Source organism: Lepisma saccharinum, chromosome 29, assembly GCF_977018435.1.
Source record: "Lepisma saccharinum chromosome 29, izLepSacc3.1, whole genome shotgun sequence".
NCBI lineage: Eukaryota > Metazoa > Arthropoda > Insecta > Zygentoma > Lepismatidae > Lepisma > Lepisma saccharinum.
The window spans coordinates 39,349,296-39,362,863 of NC_139257.1; the positions used below are offsets into that span (position 1 = coordinate 39,349,296).

General features: G+C 35.8%; 1 protein-coding gene across 19 annotated transcripts in view; it reads right to left on the reverse strand.

Annotated features, from left to right (window-relative positions):
• Nucleotides 1–238: 238 nt before the first annotated feature.
• The window catches only part of trol (terribly reduced optic lobes), a 1,072,318-nt gene continuing 1,058,988 nt past the window's right edge, over nt 239–13,568 (reverse strand). For 18 of the 19 annotated variants that reach the window (XM_083114888.1, XM_083114893.1, XM_083114886.1 and 15 more), the window contains 2 exons: nt 12,976–13,158; nt 239–1,725 (listed from right to left, as the gene is read on the reverse strand). In XM_083114888.1, the coding sequence (XP_082971014.1) occupies nt 12,993–13,158 (166 nt within the window). In that variant the 3' untranslated portion in view covers nt 239–1,725; nt 12,976–12,992. The remainder of the gene's footprint in view (nt 1,726–12,975; nt 13,159–13,568) is intronic. The other variant, XM_083114882.1, reaches the window with a different exon arrangement.

Sequence of the window (13,568 nt, forward strand, 5' to 3'; positions counted from 1 at the left end):
AAAAATTATATATTTTTGACATATAATTTCATTTCAGCCACAACAATATGTATTAATTATTGTATGAATATGATAAATTCAAATTTAAGCAATGTTTTTTGAGGGAACAATACTATTATTGGGGAAAATGTGCCTTGTTTGCCCCCCCCCTGGAAAATATCCTGTGGACGTCCATGACCTTGATTAATATGGCATAGCTTCAATATGCTGCAGGAAAAAAAAACAATATATATTACACATGATCACTTTATTGTCTCTTTTAATTTATTTTTTCCATCAGTTCATTTTAAAATTTACAGAAAATAACTCAAAAGTTGATGGAAAGACACACAATGGTAACAGAATGTTCTTCCCTTTAATTTTCTTTTTCAGATTAATATTTCCTTCACAAAGTACTACTTACAAATGAATAGCTAAAAATATTACAACATCTATCAAAATTGTTACGGTTAAGAGTAAAACGGAGATAAAACAAAAGAGGACAAAGACATTTATTACATTTAGGTTACGATCATCAAGACAACCATTTACAACTGCCACTTTTTGAAACTAAGAGAAACATATGAACAAAATGGCATATAAAAGAGAATTGTTACAAAATTAACAATTTAATGTGAAAAAAATGAAAATTCGGCAAAGGCAGTAAAAAGCTACTGTAATAGCACCACACATCAAATGAATATATAATAATTATTAACGCTATCCATTCGGAGGGGATAAAAATTGCACTAAAGAGCTTCTTGGCAGTAACACGAAATTAGTGTTTTGTTGAAACGTTGTGGTGTCTAAAACATGTGCAGAAGGAATGCTGCATAGGACAATAAAAACATAATATGACCCCTCAAAATGAGATCTTCATGAGGTTGAAACTGGCAGTACATAAAAAATTCAACCGAGACATGCCGGCTTACAATCATATAATGGTAATTATGGCACACAACTCGTCACGTATAGCACCTGTTTGCTTCAACCAGGGGGACCAGAATCAAATGGCAGTAACAATTGTATTGAAAACATTTTCATCAACCATTCAGGATGAAAAAACATTAAAAATTACACAAGAAGGCACCGTAAAATCGATGACAATTTAAGGATAGACTGTTGCCTTCATTAAATTAATTGAACAAACTCAAACCGAAAGATATGACTACTAGACAAAAAAAGAACACTTTCAGTATATTACAATCGCAAAAGCCTCAGTCTATCCTCATTGTTGTCTCATTGTATCGCAGACATTATTGTTCGGGAACTGTATTATATCATGTGGCTCCATCTCTTGGTAAAGTTTATTATTATAATTGAAATGGGCCTTCAAAACTGATGCTTTGTTTTGTAGGAAGACTAGTTACTCAGACAACTGCTTACACTTAAAATTAATAATATAATAATACACACGCATAAAAAAAATCATGGGGCACAACCTACTTACAGAGTAGAAGGAAAATGCGTAAATGAGACTGAATCTACAATGAAAAACTGGCAAAAAAAGTATAAAAAGCAATAGGAACAAATTATTTTCATTAAAAAAAACTCTCAAACCAGTCTATAAAGCAGTTGCTACCCCAACTGAACACATTGTAAGCTTCATCATCTACAGTTAAATTCGTTTTTTCTTCTTTTGTTTCGGATGACAAATTATAACGAGAAGGTCCGAGATAAGGGGGTGAGTTTCCTTAACCCCGGTACCGACCTTCCAGCAGGTTATCTTCATAGTCTTCACTTTCGCTACAGAGAGAAAGAAAAAGATCCATTAGAATCATACTATACTGTCACACTATCACACTGCAATTTCACACCTAGACGTACATAAATCTGACACCTGAATCGCAGGATGCATTAAATTTCTAAGCATTACCCATCGCCAACAATGATATGCACATAGTTTTCAAACTTTTATTTTAACACAATTTATAGCAAGTGAAAAAATATTACCTTTACCTCCTATTTTACATTTTCCCACAGTATACATTCAATCTTGATGTTCCCAACATAGCAAAATGTTATATACCTACATTTTCCCGCATCTTAATTTTTTCAGCTTGGTCTCCTGAAAAACATAAAATCGAGTTTCTACTGTATTTGTTTCTTCAGTAATCATACAAAATTGCACAGTCAGCAACAAATATGAGAAAAACAAACCCCACAACATGTTGCGATGTACTACTCAGAACATCAGCATTATGGTGACAGAAAAGCTCTCTCAACACTAAAAACCACAGAAAAGCTCTCTCAACACTAAAAACCAAACAGTTATTAAGGCAAAAGAAAAAAAATGGCCAGTTTTGGAAGAAAGTACCATCACTAGCTATGATCTTGGCCTATCTCTCTGTCAATTGTTGATTATGTAACAACAATGCTTAGCCATCTTGGATGTCAAAAACTTCCTGAACTCCTCCACAGAAATGAAGCATAGTGCTTGCAGCATGTAAACCAGCGACTGTGAAAGGTGAAATATGTGTTAAGTGGCAGGTCAGGGCTGTAGGCTGGGAGTAGCAAAACTTCAATCTTATTCCATGACTTAGTCTGGACCATTGTGTGTATGTGTGTATGTGTGTAAGAGAGCGAGAGAGAGAGAGAGAGAGAGAGAGAGAGAGAGAGAGAGAGAGAGAGAGAGAGAGAGAGAGAGAGAGAGACAGAAGAGGAGAGAGTGTGAGTGTGAGAGAGAGAGTGAGTGAGAATGAGAGAGAGAGAGAGTGAGTGAGAGCGCGAGAGAATGAGTGAGAGAGAGACAGTGAGTGAGTGAGTGAGAGAGAGAGAGAGAGAGAGAGAGAGAGAGAGAGAGAGAGAGAGAGAGAGAGAGAGAGAGAGTGAGAGTGAGAGTGAGTGAGTGTGCGTGTGTGTGTGTAGGAAGGGGGAGTCAAACACCTGGTAAAGTGGGGGTTGCTACCCTAGGCCTACGATGGTTGAACCCTCTGCTTCACCCCTGCCCCATGTCTGTATGGAAAATGTACAATATTTTTAACTCATATTTCAACATGATCCCCTTCAAGTTTGATGCAGATGTCCCAATGATGCTTCAACATTTCTGACGCTTCCTGGAAAGATGGTTGTCTAACCAGCCATCTGAGTCTCTATCCACGTAAATGTTCCTTCAGTTTTGGGAACAGTCTACAGTCAATCAGTGCCAGATCTGATGAATATGTAGGTTGTTCAAGCAATTCAAAGTCTGCAGCCATTGCAACACACGCCATTTAGCTTGGAGCATTGTCATGACAAATGAGCACTTCCCACATCAACTTTCCACATTGTTTCTCTTTGATTGCTGCACATAATTTTATAATTCAGTCTGCATAGTAAAGACCTGCAAATAATCCACCACCCCCTTTTGCATCCCAAAACCCACACCACAGATGAAGTCACGTCCAGTTACAATCCAATTTGGATTTTGTAACAGTTGATTGAAAAGTGTTACCTTCCCTTGAACTTGCTGGTACATCATTTTATGGGCAACTGCTTGAGGTAGTGTGCCCCAAATGCTAATCTGGTGCAAGTTAGTGAACCATGGAACTCCACACACATTCTGTGAGTGCTAGGGATTGGATTCTGTTGTACAGCTTGGAGCAGTACTCTGTTCTCAATGCTCAAATGCCTTCCACATCACTGTTGTCGCATTGTGTCTAGTAAATTTGATTACTGAATGTTTCATTTTTCAGCTGCCACCCTTGAACTGAAATCTGCAAATTTTGTCGAAAAGTAATCATGTTCCTTTTTCATCAACTACTTACTCTACGTTTCTTCAAATTTCAATATATTAAGAGATGAACAGAAACGTTTTGGTAACTGATGCACTGTAGCTGTACAACATGATATAAGATTCACATGCTGTTATATTCACACAGCAGCAATAGCATAGAACAACGTACATGTCTGAAAACTTTCACATCTGTCTCCTACATCCTTCAGTTTTTTGGTTATACATTTTTTAAACTAATAATGAGGATTAGTTTATACAAAATTAAATAATGTTTGAACACAATTTAATTCACAAATTTTTATCTTTGACTCCTAAAAAGCCAAACTGAGATAGCGTAAAAATAATAACAACAATACAATTTTTACTTAACATAATTCCTGCAAAATATACTCCTACTTTTATTTGTTACAGATAAGTAACACCGTAGTGTTGATTGTTGTAAATTTTTGGCTCCTATTGGCAGATAGATGGAAAGATTCCTCAAGATATTAAATATCCCACCATACCAGCATATGACATATCTTTCAGCCAGTGACCTGTCCAGGATTTTTAAAAGGGAGGGGTTGATTATATATTTTTTAGTAGTCAACCCTTATATTGCAATCTTTCCCTGCCTTTGACATTATTTTTTTTTTGGAATACTGGGCTAAAAGTGGGGATTATGACCCCCCCAACCCCTCCTTGGGCACGTCACTGCTTTCAGTTTAGGATATTGTATCTCTGTATCCAAAATAGTTACCATGCAATTGGCAGATATTGAATGGCTTGACTGTTGACTTGAAAAGATAAATGAATGGGCAAATCGGGAACATACTACAGGGCGATTCCTTCGCTTGAGGCACCAAAATTTTGTCTATAAAACTGCCATTTACTTGAAGTTTGTATTGAAAATTTGTATGCACATACTTTGGAGATTGTAAAACAGGATCTGCTCATATCCAATGGTGAAAATGGTCCCTTTCCACATGCAAGAACTCTTGTACACGTCTCTCCAAATTCTGGAATACTTTTCTTAAAGTGGCGTCGGTAATGGATTCAATCTCTTGACGTATAGCTTCTTTCAGGGCTGCGATTGTGTGATAGTTTTGATTTTTTTGCAGATTTTTGACACATGGAATATGGGAGATTAGTTTCTTGGGAAAGTCTTCACAGTGATTCCGATGTTGATGCCAGTCATCGCTCCTTTACATCCTGTTTTGTCTCTTCAGACATTTCCCGGCCTCCTGAATGCTGTGTGACAAGACTTCCCGTTGTCTCTAACTTTCTTAACAATTTCTGGATACAACACTTTGAAGGTACACGTCTCCCACGAAATTTAGTCTGAAATGTCCTTTGACATGCTTTAAATGAACCAGTTTGCTAGAATGAGGAACACACGCTCTTCGATTGCGTACATTGTAATCCCTATAGATTTGAGCCAACACTACCGAGATGAATTGTCACGGAACAAAATAAATGAAGGTCACCTAAAGAGTCCAAACCTATTGCGAGGGATTAGATTCTCTTTTATATTGTTCAAGGTATGTGCATACAAAATTTCAAGAAACTTTAAGTAAATAGCAGTTTTATAGACAAAAGTTTGGGGCCTCTAGCGAGGGAATCACCCAATAGAGTTAAGCTGATATTTTACATTTCTTTTGATACCCAAATTACAAGTTTGAAGCTTAATTTTATCATCAGATATTCCAGGCTAGATATCTATGGTTTGTATGCCATACACAAATAGAAAATTACAACAAGATCCTTCAAATTACATTAGGTTAGTACTAGGTAGATGTTTCTGTCCAACATGTACATTAAAACAGACAAAATAAAATTAGAATATTGATATCACATCATGTAGAAGGTTCACTTCTTTGAGGCCAGCAAGTCTCATATTTATACCTCCCATTATTTCGGAGATATTACAGCATTCGATTAGTGACTTTCACTTGTTTGATCTTCATAGACAGATCAAAATGAATTACACTGCATTCAACAAACATTCTCTAGAACTTCATTTGCACACAATTTTAAATCTTTACATCTACTAGTTTCAGAGATCGGTACGTCACTTATGATCAATTGACATATCTCATGGCTAAATTGGCTGATCAGGTTACTTACGCTGTGTTTAACTATTATTTGGCTTGATACATGTTGCACGACACTTGAGAAGTCCACCAATCGAATGTAGGCTTGTGCTGCTTGTCAATACAATATTGATGTACGAGGCTTGTCCAGAAAGTAAAGATACAAACCAAAAATAAGATATAAAATAAATGTATTGCTCGCAACTAAAGTTACACTTGATACATTGATACAGAGGCTATTTCTCCACATAAGTGCAACCATTGTCCAAACATTGTTCAGACGTGGAACAAGTTTTTGTATCCCTGAATCGTAGAAATCTGCCGCCTGCATCTGGAACCAAGTTGTGACTTCTTCCCTGACTACATCATCGTCGGTAAAGTGTTTTCCACCAAGATTTTTCTTGAGGTACAGGAACAGGCTGGGTGCAAGGTCGGGGCTGTATGGCGGATGGTGAAGGACCTCCCATTGAAACTGTGTAAGCAGATCCTTGGTGACATTCGCTGCATGGGGGCGGGCATTGTCGTGAATAAAGCGGATTCCACGTGACAACATGCCTCTTCGTTTGTTTTGAATTGCACGTCGAAAATGTTTCAAAGTCTGGCAGTAGGTTTCAGCATTAATCGTTCTTCCATGCAGCATGAATTCCACCAGCAGGATGCAGCGGCGATCCCAGAAAACGGTTGCCATCAGCTTGTGGGTTGAAATTGACGTTTCAAATTTTTTGGCTTTTGGAGAATGGGTATGCCGCCACTGCAGTGACTGCTGTTTGGATTCAGGCGTATGGTGGAACACCCATGTTTCATCACCTGTCACAATGGAGTCCAGGAATGCATCTCCCTCTTCTGCGTAGCGAGTAAGAAAGTCCAGTACATATCCCAGTCATTTGGTTTTGTGTTCATCAGTCAAATGTTTTGGGTCCCAGAGTGCACACAACTGTCTGTACCCTAACCCACTCACAACTTCATGAATAGTGGTTTTCAAACTGTCAGGAAACATCACACACAATTCTTGAATTGTCACCCGGCTATTCGCATGCACCTCTGCTTCAATATGATTGCAAAGGTCGTCAGTCATCAAGGATGGTCTCCCCCTTCTCTCTTCATCATGAACATCACGTTGACCTTATGCGAAGGCACGGCACCATGTTGTCACATTTTGATGATTAATTACATTCCCTTACACAGTCACAATTTCTCGGTGGATCTCCGATGGACGCTTGCCTTGTGCCTGCAAAAACCTGATCACGGCGTGCACTTCGCACTTGGCAGGATTCAGTATCGCCGCTGCCATTTCCAACGCATGTTCCTCGCACAAGACTCAGCGCAGCACTGACGACTCACTCCCAATCCTCGTCGTATGGATCATGGTTACTGCCAGTGTTGCCAACTTTGGTACACATTTTTCCCCTAACGTGCAAATGTGTTTGTATCTTTACTTTCCGGACAAGCCTCGTATACGTATCGGAAAGTATTGATTGGATTTTATTTACCAATAATGGTCAATACTTCAGATGATTGGATCATTCCCAGAGTCTGTGAAAATGCCATAAGACACTTCTGCAGACTAATCATCCTGGAAGCTATGCAAAATCTGAAGTCTCCATCGATCCCTAAGACAATTATAGAGTGACCAACTATCCTGTATTTCCTGGGATTTCCAACATTAGAGCTAATTTTTTGGATGCTCCCGACTCCCGTATATCTCATTAACAACAAAGATCACAACATTTCAACTCATTCAGAGTTCGGCGAGCCATACAAAACTTCCAAGTCAGCTGCAAGATATTGCGCATTTAAATTCTGGCGTGGAAGTGACGCAATATCTCACAATAGTTGATTGATTCTTAGTTCTGCAGCAGCAGGGGACACATACGTATGAGTTAGGACTATGAAACGTAAATTTGTATTCTCCATTTTAAACTGCATATTACATAAAATGTATATTAATTCTTTTGTTTAATATTATCCATTTCATAAACATTTCACAAATAAAAATGTGCAAATGCTGAAAGTTGGAAATCTCCCTTAAATTCATGGCCGAAAGTTACAGTTGGTCACCCTAGTACAGCGTGTCTGGCTTAAAAGTACAATAATAAAAAAAAAAATCATTACGTGTAATATTTAACCAAGAGCACCTTAAGCCTTACGTAGTTTGAAAGGTAATCTCAAAATGTTTTTGATTTTTTTTCCCGTGCTTGCAAAACGTCAGCACTTGTTGGTGTGCGCGCGTGCGTGAACTGAACTGGATTGTGAGATGTTCCCCTTGTATCCCTTGGCCTCCTAGATCCCCAGACATTACAAAACCCCAACGAAAAATTCAAGAGAAGTAAAGTCACAAGTGTACCAGACACGAGTTCGTGACCTTCCTGATCTACGACAACGTATTTGTGCTGCAATCCAAAATGTGACTCCAGTAATGCTGAACAACATATGGGCGGAGCTTGAATACAGGTTGGGCATCTGTAGAGCAACTAATGGTGCTCATATTGAGGTGTACTAGATACGTAAAAAAAACGTTTTGAGTTGCTGTATAAGTAGAAGAAAAGTCTACGGAATATCTTAATAAACTTAAAACTTATAAGATTTTCTTCTATTGTACTTTTAAGCTGGACACACTGTATACAGTAGACTCACGATTAACCGAGGATGTGGTTGGAAAACATCACGCTTCATAACGCACCCCTCTGTTTGTTTATGGAGTCAAGCCACCGTCCGTGGTGCACGTGTTCGTTACTTTGTCGGTGTATCCAATTGTTACGGTGGTGTTTAAGTCTGTGTAGGCCTATTCTAAGCTGAAAAAGTAATCTTCTCATTTATGTTGTACTAGTAATAAATAATTACTATACAGTTTTAAGTGTTGTTTCGTCATTTACGACCTATTAGCACAATATCTCCATATTATCCGAGGTAATCTCGGTCCCAATTAGCTCGGATAATCGCAAGTCTACTGTATTATGTAACACTTAATTTTATTGTTTACAAAATAAACACTATGGTAACAGATGCAATTCAAAGGAATTTGCTGAAACATTGTTTGTTTTCACATACAATGCAAAAAATAAATAAAATAAAAAGAGATACATAACATTGTCTTTTGATCTTTAGCAAGTATACATTCAAAATACCTTCTTCAAGCAATACCATACTTTATAATCAAAAAAAGCCCCACACCAAATGCCCAGATGCATTGCATAATCAAGCAGTGCAAAATTAAGCTGAAAGCTTTGCAAATTCAAGTTCGCATATCATGACTTGAAGTTTGCAAAAATGTATTTCAGAACTGGAAGCATATAAGGTAAAGCAATAAACAATTTGAATGCTAGTGCAGTTATAAATCATAACTTATAAATATAACACGCAAACATTCATTTTTCCAAAAATGTTTATTTTTAGATGCTCCAGACACAACATCCATTTTTTTAAAAAAACAAGAATGGAAAAGCCAAAGGGGAAAAAAAATAATAATATTCAAAGTAAAATAGTAGCCTGTGTGTTTCCAGTTGCATGAGATTTCAGTAACATACATAAGGCCAAAAATATTAAAAGCAAAATAGGGTATTAGAATTTATAAAGAGTCCAACAAATAGAAATTAAAAGCTCATGCATAAACACATAACGGACACATTATTCAATACAAATAAATTCAGTTACATACCTTCTTTTAACATGTTAAATATATTATACACACATATACAAGGAACAGCTAGTTAACAGAAACTAATAATTTAAATTTAGTTTAAGGTTGAAATCTAGGAAATTATATATTTTACAATTAATTAACCAACCACTTGCTTACATCTATATATTCATTGTGGTTTGTATATTTATTTGAATAAACTACTGGATAAATAAGTTCACTGGTTTCTACTACCACTGAATGTCATTATTATAAATTAGTGCTCTGTTGTTTTTATCAAAACTAAATTAATGTACTATGACTGTAAATTTCTAAATATGAAATTGATTTCTCTGAGGCTTGCAATAGCATTGTTTTTCTACTTTTGTCTATTCATGATAAAGATGAGTGACGAATAGATGAAAGAGGCACTCACGAAGAACATCGACATACAGGCCATGATTTGAACCTTGAAATTTTGGTAGCAAGATGTAAAGTTGTCCATTTAATGGGCTTAGCCACCCAGTCTGTGATTATATAAGGCCAAAGTTCATTTCAACCCTAGAACACTACCATATCCCCATATTACATTGTAACTAGTGCTACCTAAATTTTACGTACAAGAAGAAACTTATTTTTAATAGAACCTCTTCACCATAAAAACAAAATGAATATTCTTTTTTAACATTATTTTGTCTATCCTTATATTGGGGTTTTATTCTTCATTTAAAAATATGTAAACATTAATACGTATTCTCAAAAATATTTAAAAATACAAAACTTCTTGTACTTACGTTTAGGTGAGTATCTATTTTCTCCGAACGACGTTTCGGGGAAACTACTGTTCCCTTTATCAGGTTCTTTTTTTAGGCTATCTGATCTGAAATGGTTCTTTTAGACTGAGAAAGTTCTTTATTGTCGTGGTTTTAAACAGTCAAGGGGGATGGGAGTTTTTAATAGTTATAGCAAATCTTCCAAATTCTTCCTTCACAAAAGTCATACCGTATCCTTTTTCCTGGCTTTTGAAGAGATTTGATGTGGCTATGGAGTATTTCAGATAGCCTTAAAAAAGAACCTGAGGAAGGGAAAAGTAGTTTCCCGAAACGTCGTTCGGAGAAAATAGATACTCACCTAAACATAAGTACAAGAAGTTTTGTATTTTTTAAATATTTTTGAGAATATGTATTAATCTGAAAAAGTGAGTAATTCGCACAAGCATAAGTTATGAATATATAAACATGGTGTTATTAAACATAGAATATTTTAAAAGAATGTCTTGATTGGCAAGCCTGTACGTACATTAAGAATGAAGGCAAAAAGTTCAAACAATGAAAAACGAACAATAATAATATTTATAACACTGTAAATAAGGAATGTATATAATTTTAAAGTCTTACAAGAAATAGTGCATGCTTTTAAACTTTTTTTTTTCAAAATCGAATTTACGAATGCTTGAAATATTTTTCTCGTTTTACTAGAGCTACGTAAAATTGACGTACAGTGCACAACATAACAAAATCAAGACATTCAGCACTTGCACCCTCCTTACCACAGTGCTGCCTCACAGCTGACAGACTACTCGAGGCACTGCTAGGTGGAGGGGTGAGTAGGTGAGGAGTGGGAGGTAGGGAAGGTGATTATTAAGGGCACACCATGTAAAATTTACATACACTAGTGTTCTAGGTTAAGCCTGCTTCGTGAACACATAAGCTAGCATTGGATCTTGACCTTGAGTTTAAAATGGGACCTGATTCACCGACATGTGACCTCAACTGGGAACCCAATCTTGGAACTTTTTGCTATTAGCCTCTACACTACAGCAAGCCTCTGGAATATCATTTGCATTAACTAATTGATGTATGAAATTAAATGCATGAAATGTGTATTATTGTGTTTACTTTTAACTATGATAATAGGGCTTGAAAGTTGATGACCTAAAAAATGTCAAAAAATATAGAACGACCTTAAAATTATTTTAAAATTACCTAAAACAAAAAATTTCGCACTTCAAAATGAAAGCTTGATTTTTCACATATTACAAGAGACTAGTTGAATAATTTGATAAAATCTGTTTGGCGGTTTAAACTATCAAAGCAAAGGGGGAAAAAGAGCATTTAAGTGCCAATGTAGTTTTCTATAATTCTTTACTTCAAAGTTTTAAAAAAATATTCTGCAAGACCTTTCTGTGCATGTCATTCGCCTCCTTTCAGAGTGAGCCTTGCACAATACATTAGTAGGTCAGCATCTGAAAATACAGTTTTGCTTCGTGTGCATTAGATTATATATGTTTTATGTTGCGACTAATTTTACTTTAAAATCATAGAGTAAAGTGATAATAGTTGCCAACAAGGGAAACTCAAAGGCAGCTTCACACAAAGTTATTTAAGTTTGCTGGGAGAAAAGTAAATTTACTACAATTAATGCACAAAATCCATTGCCAACGATTTACAAATAATATTGTGCTTTTGCATTAACCATATTTATGATTAATGGCATACTTGCTAAAAAGACCATGTTTGGGAATTTAAATACTGTATTGGCCCCACATATAAGCTGCACTCTAAAATTTGAAGGAGCAAAAAGAAAAAAAAGATGATACCCGAATATAAGCCCAGGGAAGGAAAGAAAATACCGGTAACCATTTACCGGCAGATTCAGGGAAATATAATTAGGTAGGAACACAATCAAAAATCAAAGAGTACGTCACCAAGAATGCCGACAGTTTTTACAATGCTCAGTTAGAAACAACAATGCTATTGTTGGATAACATTATGGTATCTACAATGCGGCCAGTTTCTAAAATGCTATCGTTGCATTATCGTTATTTCAAAATGAGAAATCAGCACATGTTTAACACATTTTATGATTTGGCGAAATGTCATATTTTTTTTTAAGGTCGCGAATATAAGACGCATCCTAATTTTTCACAATTGAAATTTGGATAAAATGTGTAGCTTATATTCAGGCCAATACGGTATGTAAATTATGCTAGGAAATGCATTTAAAATTCATGAAACAACTTGGAGGAAGAAAAAACTTCAAAAATAAAAAATAATGCAATAAAAACTGGAAAAAAAATACAAAATTACAACAATGTTTTCTGTTTCTAACTGTAGTGAAACTGATTACTATCAGGTTTTGTATCGTCTTCAAACCCAGAAAAAAAATCTTATTTGTCATCAACTTTCTAGCCCTAATGATAAACTATTTAAAAAAGAAAATGAAATTAAATAAACCCACATATGTATGTGAACATATTACTTACCCTATTTCAACTTTTTACTAAGAAATATTAGAAAGAATGAATTTTGAAATTTTAAGTAATTTTAGTTTCATTCAAGACAAGTTAACTAAAATTATCTATGCACTTGTTCTGTTACTGATGATAAATACATACTATTTTGCGCTATAATTATTGCTAGGTAATATAGAACTATACGAAGACTTGATATGTTTAGGGGGAGCTGGTGCTTTAATTATAATTTTTTAAAAAAAATGCAGTGTCTAAAATCTGAATGCAATTAGTTTCTGGTTGTAACTGAATTTAATTGTAGCGAATACACTAAGACACACACACAAAACACAAGTGGTACCTTTGAAAAACATTATGTTACTTCATCAGAGCCATGAACCAGATGAAACAGAGAGTGACAAACACTATAGGAGTGGGTTCTAGTCCTTGAGACGAACTCGATTGCACACTGGAGCCATCTATTGGAGCAGTGTGGACAACTCCACTCTCGCTGAAGACCAGTGAGGATGGCACCCACCACATTCTGAGAGATTAAGGGCAGAAAGAACGTGAGGAGTTGAAACACTTCACTCCGTTCGATTGCGGAAATATGCTTCGACAATATGGCATCTGCCGTTATTTCCCTTTTCTATATTTTCTTTTTGACAGAAAGGGAAAAATTTAAGGTTTTTCCAGTATTTAGCTAAAACACGTTAATAGTGTTTAATCTACATTAAGAACAACAGTTTTACTGTTAAGAAAATTCCACATAACATTTGAGGTAAAGAAAAGTGTTTTCAAAATATTTTTCCTATGTTGTTTACACTTTGAATTGGCAAAGAACATATTTTGTTTTTTAGTACACAGACAGGGTAATTGGGACCAAATGCACGGTGAAAGCAAAATGTGAAATCGGAGTAAGAAAACTATTTCCTTTCAGTACATTATTTAATA